The 17,903-nt window shown below is 38.3% G+C and overlaps 1 protein-coding gene across 4 annotated transcripts in view; it reads left to right on the forward strand.

Annotated features, from left to right (window-relative positions):
- The window catches only part of LOC141800420 (ankyrin repeat and IBR domain-containing protein 1-like), a 35,222-nt gene that overhangs the window by 13,232 nt on the left and 4,087 nt on the right, over positions 1-17,903 (forward strand). For all 4 annotated transcript variants that reach the window (XM_074682935.1, XM_074682938.1, XM_074682936.1 and 1 more), the window contains 13 exons: positions 823-911; positions 1,049-1,193; positions 1,507-1,673; positions 3,376-3,464; positions 4,277-4,407; positions 7,978-8,112; positions 9,266-9,352; positions 9,677-9,743; positions 10,300-10,445; positions 10,936-11,114; positions 11,238-11,289; positions 15,326-15,437; positions 17,265-17,308. In XM_074682935.1, coding sequence (XP_074539036.1) covers positions 823-911; positions 1,049-1,193; positions 1,507-1,673; positions 3,376-3,464; positions 4,277-4,407; positions 7,978-8,112; positions 9,266-9,352; positions 9,677-9,743; positions 10,300-10,445; positions 10,936-11,114; positions 11,238-11,289; positions 15,326-15,437; positions 17,265-17,308 — 1,443 coding nt within the window. The remainder of the gene's footprint in view (positions 1-822; positions 912-1,048; positions 1,194-1,506; positions 1,674-3,375; positions 3,465-4,276; positions 4,408-7,977; positions 8,113-9,265; positions 9,353-9,676; positions 9,744-10,299; positions 10,446-10,935; positions 11,115-11,237; positions 11,290-15,325; positions 15,438-17,264; positions 17,309-17,903) is intronic.

Below are 17,903 nucleotides of genomic sequence, written 5' to 3' on the forward strand. Positions count from 1 at the left end.
TTATTGTACTTATTCTGTAAGCTTGTATGGGAAGCTTACATATATGTTTACCTTTCTCTAGACTCCAAAAATACTTATACACCATCAATTTTTATCATTTTTTCTCATACTTGACACTGACAACCAATTTCTTCAAGCCTTTAATATAACAACATAACATATACATTCTTTTTGTTTTAATCTTGAGTCCAATGTGAGACAAACAAAGCTAAAAATGTTTGATTTGGCAGACTTCATTTGTAAGTTGCTTCATGAAGGATTATAAGTTTCATTCTTGGATAACATCCTCTGTATTGGATGTGAAAAAGCATATCTTGAACTGCGCAGTGCCAATCGACCTGGCCAGCTCCCGGGCCTGTTTAAAGGTTATAGTTGATTATATCACATGCTGCACTTTCACAAATCAATACTCACACTGTTGAAGTACATTTCCTCTTCTTTTTTTTTTAGACTCAGTCTCTCAGTCTAAGTCTTTTGTGTTGAGTGAGTGTTTGTACCCACTTTTGTCTGTTCATACCCAAAATTTCTGTGAATGGGTTTAATCACATGTAATCTGTGAGCCACACGCTAATGAGGGATTATCTCTATGACCTGTGCTGGCTTTTGGCTCTGGACCGTATTAGCTTCTACTGAGTCATATCACCCTTTTAAGACATAGTTCAACCAGCCCAGTCATCATATAGAATTTGAGGAATTAATCCAATCATTCTGTCTATTCAAAGATTTAAAGCTGTTTGTGTTTCATTATTCATCTGGACTGACTTGGCATAGTTTGAACTTTGGCCTTCCACACAGACTTCAAGCTTCTTCTTTGTTCAACAGTGTGGCATCTGCATGTCTTCCATTTCCGTCTTTGAAGAACCCGTTGACATGTCCTGTGGCCATGAGTTTTGCAGGGCATGCTGGGAAGGGTAAGTCATAATTTGGTTGCACCTGAGGATTCTGGGTTTTAGCTCATAGTTTGTTCGACTTTCTTACAATGGTATACTTCTGTGTTTTTTCATGCTTAAACCTTGTTATTTGAAAATATATATGCACACTGCCTCAGGTTTCTTAACCTAAAGATCCAAGAGGGTGAAGCTCACAACATCTTCTGCCCAGCCTTCGACTGTTACCAGCTGGTGCCTGTGGAGGTCATTGAGAGCGTGGTGTCTAGGGAGATGGACAGACGCTACCTTCAGTTTGATATAAAGGTATTAGAAATTCTGTCTTCATATGCAGGGTACCTTTTATAAAACATACAGTTACTTTAAGATTTGGCTGCTCTTTTGAATTGTTATAGTGGCAAACAGACTTGGCGCTAATAGTACAGAGTACAGTTAAAGAGTACTAGTGTAAAAAAAGTCGACATTTTTTGAATAAAAGGTCACCAGGAGAACAATAGCTACAATGCTCTCTTGCAAAAATACTAACTATAATACAGTTACTATCACCAGAGTGCCCCCAGGCTGAGCAGTGATTACTGTATTAGAGATAGGTTTTAATCTCCACTATTTTTTCTAACAGGCTTTTGTTGAAAACAATCCTGCAATCCGCTGGTGTCCTGAGGCGGGGTGTGAGAGGGCAGTGAGACTGAACACTCAGGGACCTGGAAACTCCAGCTCAGATCCTCTCAGCTTTCCCCTCCTTCGAGCTCCTGCTGTAGACTGCGGCAAAAGCCACCTCTTCTGCTGGTCAGTCATGACCCACATTGCATAAACACTTCAGAAGTTGTGTGTGTAGGCATTAAAGCAAACATTAAAACAATCTTCAAAGCTAGGTTGAATTCAAGATTTTAACTCAACACAGAGGAGTGAGATTGATATTTTCCAAACAGCTTTACTTATCATGTAACTGTTAAGATTAGTATACGTTTCAGAAACTGAGCTGTTTTGCCATCATGACATATGTGCTGATATATTTGGACCCAAAAAAAATAATGTTGTAAGTCAACAAAATTCAGAAACATGCATGCAATATGAATACTGAATACTGTATTTGTCTTTATGCATATAATGAATATGCAGCACCCATGCATGTGAAGGCCAAACTCTCGTTCCTCGCTGAATTTTTGCAACACACTGTCCCTTGTGTGTAAGCTTGGAAGCCGGCTTATGGGCAGAAGAGCCCAGATGCTACGTACTCCTCCACATTTCTTCCTCTGTATCAGTCCTCCTATAGCACAGTTATGTCATAACCTCGACCCATCTCCAACTCAATCTACACACATGGCTGCACTTAACCTGACCATATAACGCCTGAAAGTGGTCGTCAGGTTTACTTGTGAGGTTTGCTCAAGATGTCAGTTAAAATGACACCGGTTAATAGAACTGGATGCAGCACAGGTCTAATTTCTCCTCCTTGACACGAGGAGGGCACTTGGTCGACAGTATCTGTGACAACAGTGTGATTGACGTGTTCATTTGTTGTAATTGTAAGTAAAGCCAACAGTAGCTTTGAAAGAGTCATTTTATCCAGCTCTCTGTTACCTTTGTATGTCCGCATGTTGGTGCAACAACCAAAGACCTCTCAGATTATTGACTGGTCATGGAGCATTGAGACTGCGATTACTAAGTGGCACAGTCATGGGTTGTGCTGTTGTTCTGTTCCATTTTTCCGTTTTTTTTAAATAAAAGAATCAACTTTTGAATTTAACATTACTGTTTAAACTCAAAACATGCATGCTTTTATCTCGATTCAAGCCACATTTTTTCTTTAATATTAACTGGGATCGGTGTCAGACTGATTTTGTTTTAATGTTTGGAGGGTAGTGTTCGCTTCACTGATATGAAATAAGAAAAAGTAGAAAAAAAAAGGATTTGTAAGTAAGGAAAAGGGTGCTTTGTTCCAGGGGACTGATTTTTAGTTGGGCTAAGAATAAAAATATGAGAGGAATCACACAGCTTGACTGAAACTTTGGATTATCAAATTTGAAGTTACAGTTGACATTTAGAAGAGTTGCTTAGCCTCCCTTCCCTTTAAAAGCTTGTACATAGGCAACATTTTCCCCTGACAAGTGGAGTCATTTTTCGAAATTTGCAGGCAGTCCTTTTTCTTTGCATTGAGTGCAAAATCTCCTCAGACTTAAAGGTTCCTGAGTGGAACTATGTTGCATCAGCCTCCACTGCTTTGCTCATTTCTGTTCACTTGGCATTTCCTGGTTGCTGTTTTGCATGCACAATTCTCAGTGGAGACAGTAAGGATGGGAGATGGCTCACCCCACATCCCTGCTCTCCCAAATATCAAATATCATTATCTTTTCATAGCATTACAAAACACATAGGGTTACCAAACTGACTAATTATCAGCAATCTGATTCTTTGACAACCTTGTTTTGCAAACCATTTTTGTCAACAAAGTTGGATAATTGCTGCTCCTCTTTTGTGTATGTTCCAGGGAGTGTCAAGGTGAGGCTCATGAGCCCTGTGACTGTGAGACCTGGAAGATGTGGCTTCAGAAAGTCAATGAAATGAGACCGAATGAATGTGAGTACGACATTAAACAGAATTGTTTTGTTGGTTTGTGCTTTAATGTTCAATTGTTAAGGACAGTTCTCATAATCCATTAAGTTAGATATCCTGTTTTTTTTTTTTATTACATATTTTCCACATTTTAACTTTAGCTGACTAAGCCTAACACACCAGAGGGATTGTGTTGAGCTTCTGTGGTGTGAATTGTTCCACCAAAGAAGTTTAGTCCAGAGGTGTTATCTCCTTGCCCCTTAGTTTTTGGGTTGAAGTCAAGTGATTGATTTGGAGCTAAATGGCCTGGAACTCAAGCACAGTAATTACAAACTGTTTAGTGCTGAGCCTATTAAAACCAACCATCTTGATGATAAATTATTAATTGAAATGAACAGCCCCTCTCATTTAAAGTGTTTGTTGTTTAGAGGCAGTAATTGGACTGTGGGTAATCTAATAGATGATTTAAGATGGTCCAAGTCACTCCAAAGTGCCACTTCTTTGATGTGACTGTCCACACATAAAAGCAATTATTTTGCTGTGGAACCATCCTCCCCTTCGATTTTTCTGGATTCATGTTTATCCTATCATTTCAAACTGCACATCAGAGGTGCTTTGATAATGGCCAATTATTCCGTTGTGTGAGAGTGTGAGCGAGGGTGGCAAGAGCATCTATGGAGATGTTAGCAAAAAATAAGCAATACACATTAGTCAAGCAGGACAATTTCCCACTCAGTGCAGTGGTCTGTTTAGATTTTGTGGTAATAGCCATTCTCATTCTGTCTCATTATGCCTTTATTTGTTCTCTTCAACCCCCTCCCCCTCTCGTGATGAAGTGGCTGGTGTGAGCGAAGCGTATGAGGATGCAGCCAACTGCTTGTGGTTACTCTCAAACTCCAAACCGTGCGCCAACTGCAAGTCCCCAATACAGAAAAACGAGGGTTGCAATCACATGCAGTGTGCAAAGGTAACTCAAGTTCAGAGTTTTCACATCTCTGTCCTGCTAACACAACACATAACAAGACTTTTGTTTTATCTCTTGGGAAACAATAAGTAGGTTTTTAATGAACAGAAACATTTCTTGGTGGAACACATTTTTTGCTTTCTATACAAAATTTAAACAGAAAAACTTTTAAACATCTGCTATGCCCTTCAACCTTGGAGATTGCTTGATCGTCGCCATAAAACTCAGCCCAAGATTTAATCTTTAAATGTGCTGAAAATTTATTCAGCCGAGAGCCTGCGAGTAGCTCTGGAAAAAGCACATTTGTTGTTCCTCAATTAAAATTGCTACAGGCACTTTTCAATAATGATGAAAATTAACTGTGCTGTTCTTTATTAAAGGGAGCATAGCGCTCTAGGCTCCTGTGAGGAATTTGCAGGTTATGTTGCTTTTGTTGCCCCTGTGGACAAAAAGCAAGTCTTTGAGGATGTCTTTTTAAACAAGTGTAGGTAGAGGTGTCTGAAAAAAGATCCTTTCTTCTTCAGTTTAAATGTCTCAGGTGCACTCATCACAAATCTCTGCCATGACAGGTGAATAAAATATATATGAAGCGGTATCAGTCTTGTTGTTGATGCTCAGATTTACATTTGTTTCTTATGTTAAGTGTTAATTTTAATCACTTTAACTTAATCTGAAAAAGAAAACACAAGAGCTGATGCTGTTCTCTCAACAACTTTGGTATCATTGCTGTCCTTTGTATCCTGAATGCTGCAGCCACCTGGACAGTAATTGTCTGAAAGGTTGACCTTTGACCTAAAAATGCTCCTCGTGACATCCTGTATCCTTGGTAACAATGTGCATGAGTTTACATGTCATGTCAGAATATGCTGGTCAGATAACTTAACAAACAAAGCTCAGTGAGACTTTTAAAACATGAGAATGAACTCTTTCCAACCTGGAACCCCCATCAACACTCCTCATACTCAGAGCTCATGACAAAATTACAAGTTGACACACAGTGTTTTATAAGCTAATTGGCTAATGGCCATAAAATTCTCCTAGCACACTCCACATGCCATGCTGTTAAGGTAGCATAAATCTATTTACAGTAAGTTGTTCTTTACAGCAGGACATCAACAAGGAACAACGAACAAGAAATGTTTCGGTGCACAGTGGTTTCTGTCGAGCTTTTGACACTGAGTCTTATCTGTTTTACTGTTTGTGAAGCATAATCAAAGTGCATTGATTTGTATGAGAAATCACCTGAGATATTTTTTTCTGGAGGTTTCAGATTTCATGGATGACTGTTTTGATGAAGTACAATAGTGCAAACAGCCTTTGACAAGCTTTAAAAGATTTGTCGTACATTGTTTCCAGATGGGTGTGTGGTTGACAGACAACATGCTTCCTGTGTCAGTACATAGACTTGAACATTATAGCTCTTGGATGAGATCTGATTTTAGTGTGATGGCTTCATTCACTGCCTTACTGCTTTACTGCTTTGAAATAGATAATATAACCTGCTTTCATTTTCTTTAAATTCTACAGGTTTTGTTGGTACGGTGTGTGAACAATCAATGTAAATGCTTAAGATAAAGCATGTCATTGTTTTTCATACTGATGAATTTTGACTTCCCAAAAGAATCATTTAAATGCTGCTTCCATGTCCTCTTATTTGACATCAGACTTGTTAAAGCTAACTGCTTCAGTGATTTTAGAATGTCATGTTGAGGTGAAAATGTCTAAAAAAAAGTTCTGCTTAAAATGATACACACAAACTTTAAAACTGCTGATGCTGTTGTGCCAGCTCCATCACACAGCTAGAGAGCCTGTGAGTTCTGAAGTCAGTCAGCAGCCTCTGTCTTTCTGAAATGTCAAAGTGAGAGTAAGGCAGTAGTGTTTGACTCATGTTCCCTGACAGTGTCTCTGTTACTACTGTGGCCCAGGGGCAGGCCATAAAATCAGCACAGTGCAGCCACACGACCAGTCTCCCTTTGTCTCATCAACTGCCTCCTCAGTGACCCTGTCCTGGTTAAAGAGGCAGGCTAGAGATTGAGATTAGTTTTAGAGAAATAGAACAGCTTTCACAGGCAGAAAGGCCACCTAGGGCTCAGCCTCTTGACCTGTTATTACCTGGTAAGAAATGGTTTTACCCCTGTTGCTTGGAAACAGGAGACTCAGTGTTGCCAAGTAACATTTCTTTGTCTTTCCGCAGACATATTCTCCCCTCCGGTCTGACTTCACAGTTTTTATCTTAAGTCTCTCCATTTCACACGCTGTCTTTTTGTGTCTCTCTAAGCTTTCATTCATTCCCCCTCCCACACCTTCTTTTTGTATTGATTTTTCTGAAGTATCATGTAAGCGTGGTGTTTTGAGGAAAACACAGGTCTCAGCCTTTAGGGTTTTTTGTTGCTCAGGCCAACTTGTCACCAACAGAAGTACATGTGGCAAAGCGAGAGAAATCACTTACTCTCCGATAGGCTGCGGATTCGAGTGGCTGTAGTGTTTTGTTGTTCTACAATACCCAATGGGACTTGGTGATCTCATGTGATGTCTGAGTGCCTTCTAGTGGCAGTGGGCTACAATGATTCATCACCACTCTCAAAGAGGGCCGGTGTCCTCTTTTAAACTCTGACAATCATTAAAGAAAAAAGTCGAGAAGAAGAGTGAGATACAGACAAGACAGAGACAAGTGTATAGACCATAGGAGAGGTTTAGGAGGTATTATGCACCCCTTGAATATTAATCTGTTGTGATTAAGAGGGCATTGAAAAGATAAGCAAACATACCCTGATAAGACTTGTCGTTATGTAATATTTTTGTCCTTTTTGTGCGACTTATTTGTTGGGATGCGCTTTATCAACGCACCTTATCGGTATCGGCAGATGCGTGCTTGAAAATAAAATACCAGAATTCAACCAACACTAAATTCAGCTGGAAAATAATGGGCTTAAACTGCATGTATTTTTTTGGACTTCTTGTGATGCACAGTTCAGATTGAGTAGTCCCATATTTGGTTCTTGTTTTAAGTTAAAAGTAAATTCACAATTTTCAATTATGAAATTGCCCTGCTTGTGCATATTGTTATGATTTTTTTCAGGAAGAGCATTATTTAGCTTTCAAGTTTGATTTATTGTTTGGATTTTTTTTTTCGTTTAAAAGCAATTGCCATGAATAAGTTTCAAGTACATATTTTTCTTATTTTGCTCAAGAAATAAATATTACATAACAAATAAGATAAGAGAATGCACCATAATACAATATGCTACTTCCAATACAGAAGAAAGTTGATAATCTCTGCAATTATGTACACAGAAAAGTATCTGTATCAGTATGGATATTGGCTAAATGAGTTGTTAAATATTGGTATATTGGGTATCAGCAAAAAAATCCAATATCCTGCATCCCTAACTTATCTGTGGTTGTGGCTCTGGGGAGCTAAACATTGAAAAATCAATAAGTGATGTCACTTTTGGTAGTTAAAACTTGTAAATTATCCTGGTGCAACTGGACATATTATTTTTCTCTCCAGTTTTTGTTGTTATATTTCATTTAGCAAAGTTAAGTCCAAAACCTCCTTTTTTCCCCCTGCAGTGCAAATATGACTTCTGTTGGATCTGTTTGGAGGAGTGGAAAAAACACAGCTCATCAACAGGAGGCTACTACCGCTGCACCCGCTATGAAGTTATCCAGCAAGTAGAAGAGCAGTCAAAGGAGATGACTGAAGAGGTATCTACAGAATTACACACATGGTGTTGTACAGTTGACCTCTTTGTTCAACCTTTCTGATGTCAATATGTTTGATCAATTGTTACCATTGTGATAAGGCGGTGAGGAGACTTGCCAGTCTGGACAAAGTACTGCAGCTCAGCTGTGGATCTGTTTAGATTTAACACAAAATCAAGAAGAATTGTGACTGGAGGGGATAGTGTTATTTTTTTTCTGAATGTTAACTGTAAAATGCTTCACTAACTTTACTACCTTCATTTTCTGATGTAAAACTCAGATTTCAGCCAGAAGAAGGGCTGTCTGTGTCTCTTAAACTAACTTCTCCTGAACTCCCTTTTCCAAGATCATCTTCATGTCAGACTCGTAGTTTTTGGCCCAAACTACTGCTGACTCAGGTGACATCACATGGGGAAAGTTATCAGACTTCAAACAGCTTCGGTTTGAGCCACAAAGGATCGATGCAGCTACTTGAAAAACTTGTTTTCCTCAATACCTGTAGACAGACTTTGAAGTGCAAATCAGGGAAGTTGCCCTTTGAACACTTTTGAGAACAATGGATACCCAAAGTGGAGTGGTCACAGTGTACATGTAATTGATGAATACCTTTTTCTTTACTACCCTCTAAAAGTCTCTTGAAATTGACAGGAGTATCAGTGTGGGCAGTCATCTCTTCAGCTGTCAGTTTGTTCATCAGTCCAACCTTCACCCACACACTTTTTCCTCATTCTTAACTTTCACAGTTAAATAAGCTCTGCTAAGAGGAATGTTTAGTCCACCATTATGTTGTTCAAACTTAAACACACTTTAGTGTTTAATGTATGTGACATACAGTTCTTGTTGGAAGCTCTTAAGTCCAGTAAACTTGCATAAACAAGACAAACCTAAAAAAATAGACACGTGCAAACAGGGTTTGTCCAGACCTTTTCCCCCAGAGCTATCCACAATCAATTCCACCTTCCTTCATCTGAGGTAAAAAGAAATTCATTTCCAGTCTGCACGAGTGCTCCCCCCAATCAAGAGAGCTGACTTCACCTGTGGCACAGCTCACTTACTGTGAACGCTCTCAACTAAAGGAGCAGCATTCTTCTCTGTGAGGGTAACAGCATGCTCTGCAGTTTATTAACTGTGACTGGTGTCTCATCACACTTCGCAGGCAGAGAAGAAGCACAAGAGCTTTCAGGAACTGGACCGTTTTATGCACTACTACACACGCTTCAAGAACCATGAGCACAGCTATCAGGTAAACAGGCCTGGCTTAGCCTCTCAGTGATGTCTGCTTTGCATAGTCATGCAGTTACAGTCAGTTGACCTCGTAGTATGGCTCCTGAAATAGTGTGAAATCTGTTGTATCTGTGATCTGTCAACAATATTTGTAGAGACTGGTGTACCCTTTTCACTTATTGAAGTCATCATAATGCCTTGATTAAAGGTTCTACTTTTCCTACTGTTTTTAACATATTTAGCATATTTAGCATATTGTGACATTTGCCTATTGTTGAGGCAGTCTCCCAAGATGTTTTTACTCAATAATTAAACCTAACAGTGTCTGTCTTCCTAACAATAGCTGGAGCAGCGCCTCTTAAAAACAGCCAAAGAGAAGATGGAGCAGCTCAGCAGAGCACTGAGTGCAAGTGAGTGTCAATCCTTGTTACACTGAAAGACATGTCTTAATCTACTGGTCTGCTGTTGAGCTATCACATGTAGACAGGAAGGGGGGAAAGAACAAAAGTGTTCAAGTAATTCATGAACAGCTGAGATGTCTATAAGAGCTATACTCTATGCTTATGATTGAGCCGTGCATGCTGAGTGGTCTTTGTTCAGAGGCAGTTTCAACATGTGCAGCACAGCCAAGTTTTATTCTCACACAACATGCAGTACAAATTTTAGGAGGTTGCTATGATGTTACTTATGTAACTCGCACTGACAGCTGACAGAAAAATTGAAACTCACTGTTTATGAAACCTACATTTTCTGGGCACTTCACAGCCTTTAATGTAGAAAAACAGTATCCAGAACATTTGGTTCAGTAGATCTGTTTGTTTTCACATTCTTTGATTCAGGATTCTCTTCATTTTGTACCAATATTCTGTATGTGAAGGTAATTTAAACAGGAATAAGAGCTGTATTCTTCAAAGGAAAAGTGAAGCCCTTTTTTGTGCTCTGATGCTCTCTCATTCTCTGTCCCAGGGGAAGGAGGACCACCTGACACCACATTCATTGAAGATGCAGTCCTAGAACTACTGAAGACTCGCCGCATCCTCAAGTGCTCTTATCCTTACGGGTTCTTCCTGGAGCCCAAAAGCACAAAGAAAGAGATCTACGAGCTTATGCAGGTTTCTGCCCAATGTATTGAGGAAAAAAGACAAATGTTCACAGCAGCAGCTTTTATATGGGCCATTAGAGATGTGGGACTTGAGAATCTACCTTATGATCTTCACAGTCTGACCTAGTTAAACCTGCACATCTCAGCTTTTAGTTAAATATCTGGGTTATGTAATTCATAAACTCTGGCATAAACAAGGATTGCACTTCCTGCTCCCTTTAATGTTGTGGCCTTAAAATCTCTTAAAACAATTAGAAAGGCTCCCCAAGGTCTCCCTGTTTTATGAAAGTTTGTAAAATGAAAACATTCTTTAAGTTGAAAGGTACTCAGCAGCTCTACTAAGTAGATCTGTTGTAGGATAACTTCTAAAGTTTCATTGCCCTTCAGCATCGCATTTTGTAAGAGATTCTTTTTATTTGACAAAGTTAAACTCTAAATTGTGAATTTGTACTTGCACAAAGATGACCCACTTACTCAGCTAGCTCTCTCTGTGTCCTCAGACGGACCTGGAGATGGTGACTGAAGACCTGGCACAGAAGGTTAATCGGCCTTATCTGCGTACACCCCGCCATAAGATAATTCGTGCTGCGTGTCTCGTGCAGCAGAAGAGGCAGGAGTTCCTGGCATCGGTGGCCCGAGGCGTGGCACCAAATGACTCACCTGAGGCACCCAGACGCAGGTAATCTAAAAGATATGTAGGCCTCTTCGTGTATATCTCTTCTTTTCAGTGAAACATGATGAGTAAAGTAAATGATGAATTCTTGTGCTCACAAAAAACTCTCTGTCTTTTTCTTCCTGTCAGTTTTGCGGGCGGGACTTGGGACTGGGAGTATTTGGGCTTTGCATCACCAGAGGTAAGAATGAAGGCCTCATTAGTTGCAGTAAAAGCTTGTTGGTTTAAATGTCAAATTTGCTTTCAGAACAGCATTAACAAAGCGTGTGACTTGGCATTTCATATATAACTTAACACAGATCAGATTCTTTAGTTAAATATATATTTTCCTGGGTTTGGAATTGTTTTTCTTAGGTTATTTAAGATCAGACTACTAAAGTTTGACTGATATGTTCACAAATATTTATTATAGGGATGCACGATATTATCAGCACAATATCGGTATCTGCTGATAAAAGCTTAAAAACACGTTTATCGGTTATTGGCAGATATGAACATTTCTGCTGATAGGCACAGCCGATAAGGTGCTATTCAGTTAGGATTATTATTATTTTCCATCTGAAAAATAAGCTCCTTAAATAAAATGTAGCACTTCATTTATTTGCACTGCAGAGCTCTGTGTCTGTCACCAGGTTGTTACAGTAGCTCTAAAATAATCAAATGCAACTTGGTATTGTTTAAAAATGCATTGTACATTTAAAGTTCATGTGATCTAAAGAAATTATTTTTCTGTATTTCAATACTGAATGTCTTGAGTTTGAAAAAATAATACATTTCTTATTTATGGTAAAATCAAATGTTTTTTGTCTTGTTTTATGTGTGTTTCTTAAACAAATAAGACCGTCACAATTAGAGTAACATATAAATTCCAGTACAGGATAGACTTGGCTTTCTAAACAGTGAAAAAAACAGACAAACTTGTGATTATCGGTATCGGCCAAAAGGGGTTTCGATATATCAGCATATTGGATATCGGCAAAAATCCAATGTCGTGCATCCCTAATTTATTACTATAACATTTAAAGACAAATCTGCTGTTTTTAAAATTTGCTTAATCTAGACCAGTACAGTCCAATGTCTGCAAGACTTAGCTCCTCATAAGTATTGTCACAAAATTAATTACCCTAGTGAATTTATCATTGCTTAAAAAATATTCTTGCTACACTGTAATTAAACCTTCGCCCCCTGTCACACTCTTGTGTTTGATCTTTGCTCTTAAAACAGACAGTTGGACATTTGTCTGTGCTTTGTTTGATCCATAAAAACAGATTTCAACAGGTTTGACTAAAGCTCCATCATAAACCCTGACTATGTTATCTAGTAATTTAGCACTACAGTGTGCCTTTCTTTATTAAGACAGTGTTTATTTTGTAATTGTTTGAATAGTTCCAGCACAACTTTGGTTGTTTGGCAGCATTTAAAAAACCATGATGACCAGCAGATCATTGTGTTATTTAACACACTGGAGCAGGCCAGATGGTTCAGTGTTCCCCTGTGCACCCGGTTGCGGTGATGAAAAGCACAGCACACTCTGGCAGACACCTAAGCAGGTTGCTTCCAATGATTGTGCATTAGCACCAGGCGCTTATAGTTAACTTTTACAGTCATAAAACTGTCGACCACATAATGGTTTGATTATTGACCTCCCTCCTCTTTCGGCACAGCTTGATGCGCACGCTCATTACTGGCGTATAAGTCAATATACTGCAGTTTCTGTTATTGTTTAGTTTCTCGGCTGCAGCAGTTTTTAAACACAGAAGCTTTTCATCTGGAACACATTCACTCAGCTCAGCAGCTCCATCACTCCTCAGGCTCTTAGTGTCGGCTCTGTCTGAAGTGTTAAAAAGACAAGACACAAATATGCAAATTTTACATCAAACCTCAGCCTCTCGGGTTATTGTGCACATCTTTTTACAGCATAAGCGGGCATTTCCCTATTGACAGGAAAACAAATGACAACATCAGTCTGCCAGTTTGATGAATGACTTGTGAAACTCCTTATTCTTTGCCTGCTCAGCACCATGCAGTCAGGCAGAGTTAAGCTTTGTGAGGCTTCTTTTTTTTTTTGCTCAAGGTTTACTGAGCAAACAGTCACTGCTGGACAAATATTTTTTTATCCAAACCAAAGCAGTAAACCAGGAAGCTTGTACAACAAAGTTTAAAGCCTGTCTGCAGAAGGCAGAAATCACTCAGATGCCAAAGATGTCAGAGATCATCTCCACAACTTTTTTTCAGCATTATTCAGGAAGTGTGCCAATGTGTGGTATGAGGCTCTTTGACAAGATAGCAGAAATGAATTCCAACATAATCCCTTCAGATACCCCGTTTTCTGCAGATTATAAAATATTAAGCCTCTTTGAATTATGCGTCAGGTTATCTGCTTTATCTGTGCCTGCTAGATGGAGTACACCTGAAAGTGAAGCAGCCGTCAGTTTTTAAACAGGGCACTAAGCGACCATTACTGTCTGCTGGTTTGTCACATAGGAAATAAATGGAAGTGAAAATGAGATCATCGTCTATCTCTGTGTCTGACTGCCATCCCTGTCAGACCTTAAAGTGTGTTTATTTGTTTTCTTTTGTGCGATTTGCTTTGATCGATTCACAGAAAAAAAGGTACACCACAGCTCAACAAAAGAATATTAAACCAATTACATTCAGAAACGACAAGAAAGGATTTAATTAAGCTAGGTGCAAACTTCAAAGATGCAGCTTATCTTCCAAGGAACAAATAATCAATGTAAAACTCATCTCACCTTCATCCCCTCATCTCATCTCTGCAGGATTTAAATGACAAAGAAGCCTCCAATAATATATTTATTGCTGTCTACAAATTATTTTGGGCATGTTTATCTGTTGGATACATCAGTTAATGTTGCTACCAGATGCTGAACACTAAACCCCTAAAAAAGAGAGGGGGGTTATTTTGGTCCCCTAATTAAGCGCCTCTGCCTTTCAGCTGCAGTAGTTAATGGGAACAGCATAGTAATCAAAGCCTGATGACACTGCCTCACAGGCTCTGCTACAGATAGTATGTGCCCTCACAATGCGTGCAGATCACGTCACGGTGGGCTATTTTTAGAGAGCAGGAATCATGAAAGACAGTCTGTTACCAGCTTTGAATTGTGTACGTGTGAATCAATGACATCTGCAAATGTATGATGATTGATAAAGAAAGCACTTTAATTATACCAAGGGGTATTGATTTATAGATGTGTAAATTCAATGCAGCATGCAGCCAACAGTTATGTCATGATGGTCTAAAACCTTCCTTATTGGAGTAGCCATGCATAAACTGTTGATTTTGAAAGCCTGAAATAAATGTTTGATCAAACAGGATCTTAAAAAACAATCATTTATATATTTCCAGAATAACACCAGCCTGGGTGAACTGCTTTGCTTTCAGTTAAAAAAAAAAAAGAAAAAAAAAAAAAATTGTTTTCAAGTGAATCATTGTTGTTGTCATTGTTTTAAAAAAAAATCTATTTCACGACTTTATTTCACTATCTTATGGTTCTGTTCTTGTAAAAAAAAATTCTGTACAGCTGTTTTCTTTTGTCCACGTAAGACCAGTGTCCACAATAACAATCCACAATGCACTCTCTGTTTAAGTGCTTTAAATAGCATTTTTTCTGCAGAGGTAAACATGTTAAAGTTTGTGCACCATGTCTTATTGGGTATTTCTGACCAGTATTTTCACAACTTGCCATTGATGGATATTTCATTTAACTGTAAGTACCGACACTTCCACTTTGATTAGGTATTCTGATTGCCTTGGGGATCAGTTGAGTGTACGCACTGAAGTATTTTTACATCTGATCTTGATTTTCATGTTGCTTCATTTCCAATTCCCTTCCAGTGAGCGTGTGCTCTGCTGGACTCAGTCTAGACTAAACCCTAATGACCAACGGTCTGGTCCGCAGATGAAAGTCTCTGAATCATCCTCTTGGTGCTGATTTTTCTTGGGAAAGAAAACTCGGATCACACTAAAAGAAAACTTCTTCAACACTTAAACCACACTTACCACTTTACAAATTCACCTTTCAAATGTGCCTAACAAAACACTTTGATGTGAGTGGAAGAGAGATCTGAGTGTAGCCGTCAGATCAGAAATATGCTGCAACTCTTTCAGGTCAGAGAGCAACATGTTGATGATAACAGTGAGAGTCGAACTGCACAAATGGAAGTAAGTTACAGATTCTTGTGCTGATCCATTTTAGGAGTATGCAGAGTTCCAGTACAGACGGAGACATAGGCAGCGGAGGCGGGGAGACATGTCCAGTCTCCGTAGCAACACACCTGACCCTGATGACCCCAGTGACAGCACTTCAGGTACTGCTGAAGATAAAGTGGCATTTATCTCTACATGCATGGCATAATTCTTTTTAAGTTATACTTTACGGAAGCGTATTGCATTCACTTGAAGAAAAAAAAAACAACTCATGTTTTTCAGAGTAATTTATTTTTCGGTTTGTTTTTTGTGGTAATTAATTTTGTTTTTCTGATGAATAATTTTTTATTGGTTTGTTTTTTGTTATAATTATTTATGTTTTTATGAGTAATTTTTTGTGGTAACTAATTTTGTTTTTCTGATTAATATTTTTTTATTGGTTTGTTTTTTGTTATAATTTTTCTGGTTTTATGAGTAATTTTTGTCCCTCCTGTTTTTAGGAGTAATTTTTTTCCTGAAGTATGGAGCTTCTTCGAAATCCCGTGAGAGCCTCTAACCTGCAGACTCCCCCCGTGGATATGTGGTGGCTCCTGTGTCCCGCACGGATCAGAGATCCTGTGCGGCACATATATGCCTCATCCTTAACTTTCTACTGGCTTTCCAGTGTAGAAGCAATGCATTTTTTTAATGCCACATCTTTGTCTATTCCTTAAGTATTACATCGAACAATAGGCTTTTATAAAATATAAGGATAAAGTCGAAAACATAACAAGGGTGTTATACCCTGTGTGTGGCTAATACCTTACTTTTATTGACCCAGTACAGACCGATAGAAAATTAAGGATAAGGCATACAGCCTATGTGCGGGACACAGGAGCCACCACGCATCCACGGGAGTCGTCTGCAGGTTGGAGGTTCTCACGGGATTTCGAAGTAGCTCGATACTTCATGAAAAAAAAATTACTCCTAAAAACAGGAGGAAAAGAATTACTCATAAAAACAGAAAAAATTATAACAAAAAACAAACCAATAAAAAAATATTAATCAGAAAAACAAAATTAATTACCACAAAAAAAAACTCATAAAAACAGAATTAATTATAACAAAAAACAAACCAATAAAAAATATTAATCAGAAAAACAAAACTAATTACCACAAAAAACAAACCGAATAATAAATTACTCTGAAAAAACACGAGTTGTTTTTTTTTCTTCAAGTGAATGCAATACGCTTCCGTAATACTTTGACCTGGTTTGGTTGAATATGAGCTAAGTTTTTTTTTTCAAATCTTTACAAACACATATTTATACATCAATAATTTGTAAATTGTTAATATGAACAGAAGAGACGAAAGAACAGAAGAGTGGTGTGAAGGACCAGAAGTACAGTGTAGATGGGTGCTGTGAGGAGAGTAGGTTACATTTATTAACATGACATACAAAAGGAGACGTGCCCACTTGGTTAAATGCGAAATTGTTTATGTATGATTAACTACTAAAAAAAAATAGTTGAGGATTAAATTGTGTTAGATGAAATAATCCTCTCTGCCTTTTTATTCATATGGCCATAATTTCACTGAGAGTCTCAGCCAAAACTTAAGAAATCTCAACAGCTCGAGTTTGACAAGCCAGTACCTCTAATCTATAAGTCTTGTCCATCACAGCTCGTTTGTTTTTGTGCTGCTTGGAGTGACAATGGACAGAGTGTGCAGTTTTAAAGCCAGTTTTTCGGATGCCAGTAAGGATTAATTGATTTCAGATAAAGATTCTAATTAATTGGTGAATTTCCTGCAAAAATGCTGGAGGCACACACCCTGTCAGGTTGTTATTACCTGATCATTATGCTGTGTTCACTGAAATGATAATGATTTTCCTAAAAGTGGTAATTAGTGACGGCTTATTGCAATCCAAGTACTGCCATCAAGACTCCATCTAATGACAGTTTTTTTTCACTGTGGGCTTTTTTTGTCGATTTCTATCTCCACAAAGACACACAGGACATTGGAGTTGGGCGGAGACAAGGCCCTCTGATGGTGAGTTCACAGTTACTAATATCATCTGAGTCTTTGAAACTTTTCGAACAATGTCAAACAAAGTAGTGTCAGTCTTGCTGAAATGATTTCTGATGGACTTTTTTCCACCTTGTATTCACTGTGGTTTCATAAAAGTGGGCTAACAAAAAAATCCTGTTTCTTTTTCTTAACTCAATCTTAAGATATTTTGAAGGCTTAATGCGTCTTCCCCACTGTCCCTTTGCTCACTGTAGAGTTTTACAAAAGGTACAAAATTGAATTGGTCATTTGAATGCAGGGGAAATGTGACTGTAGAGCTTATTTGACAGAAATTAGAAATTACTGGTCAAGTATAAAACAGAATGTGATGAGGCATTGACTCATCTTTGTTATCATTTTCTAAAAGTTTTTGGATTTCTCTCTGATGTGAAAAAAAGCTTTTTCCAAAAACTAATAGAATAGTGTACCATTGTTGTTGGAACAATGTAAAAAACACATCTATTGGCCTCACCTAGCAACTGGAATAGGTGACATGCCCTTTCATTACAATGAACATTTACATCAAAGTTTATGTTGTGACATTATTTAGACTGGAGAACAAAGCCTGCTGGAATAT

The sequence above is a fragment of the Halichoeres trimaculatus genome, unplaced genomic scaffold (assembly GCF_033239565.1).
Source record: "Halichoeres trimaculatus isolate MK-OKI-2021-1 unplaced genomic scaffold, fHalTri1.1 fHalTri1_scaffold_12, whole genome shotgun sequence".
Classification (NCBI taxonomy): Eukaryota; Metazoa; Chordata; class Actinopteri; order Labriformes; family Labridae; genus Halichoeres; species Halichoeres trimaculatus.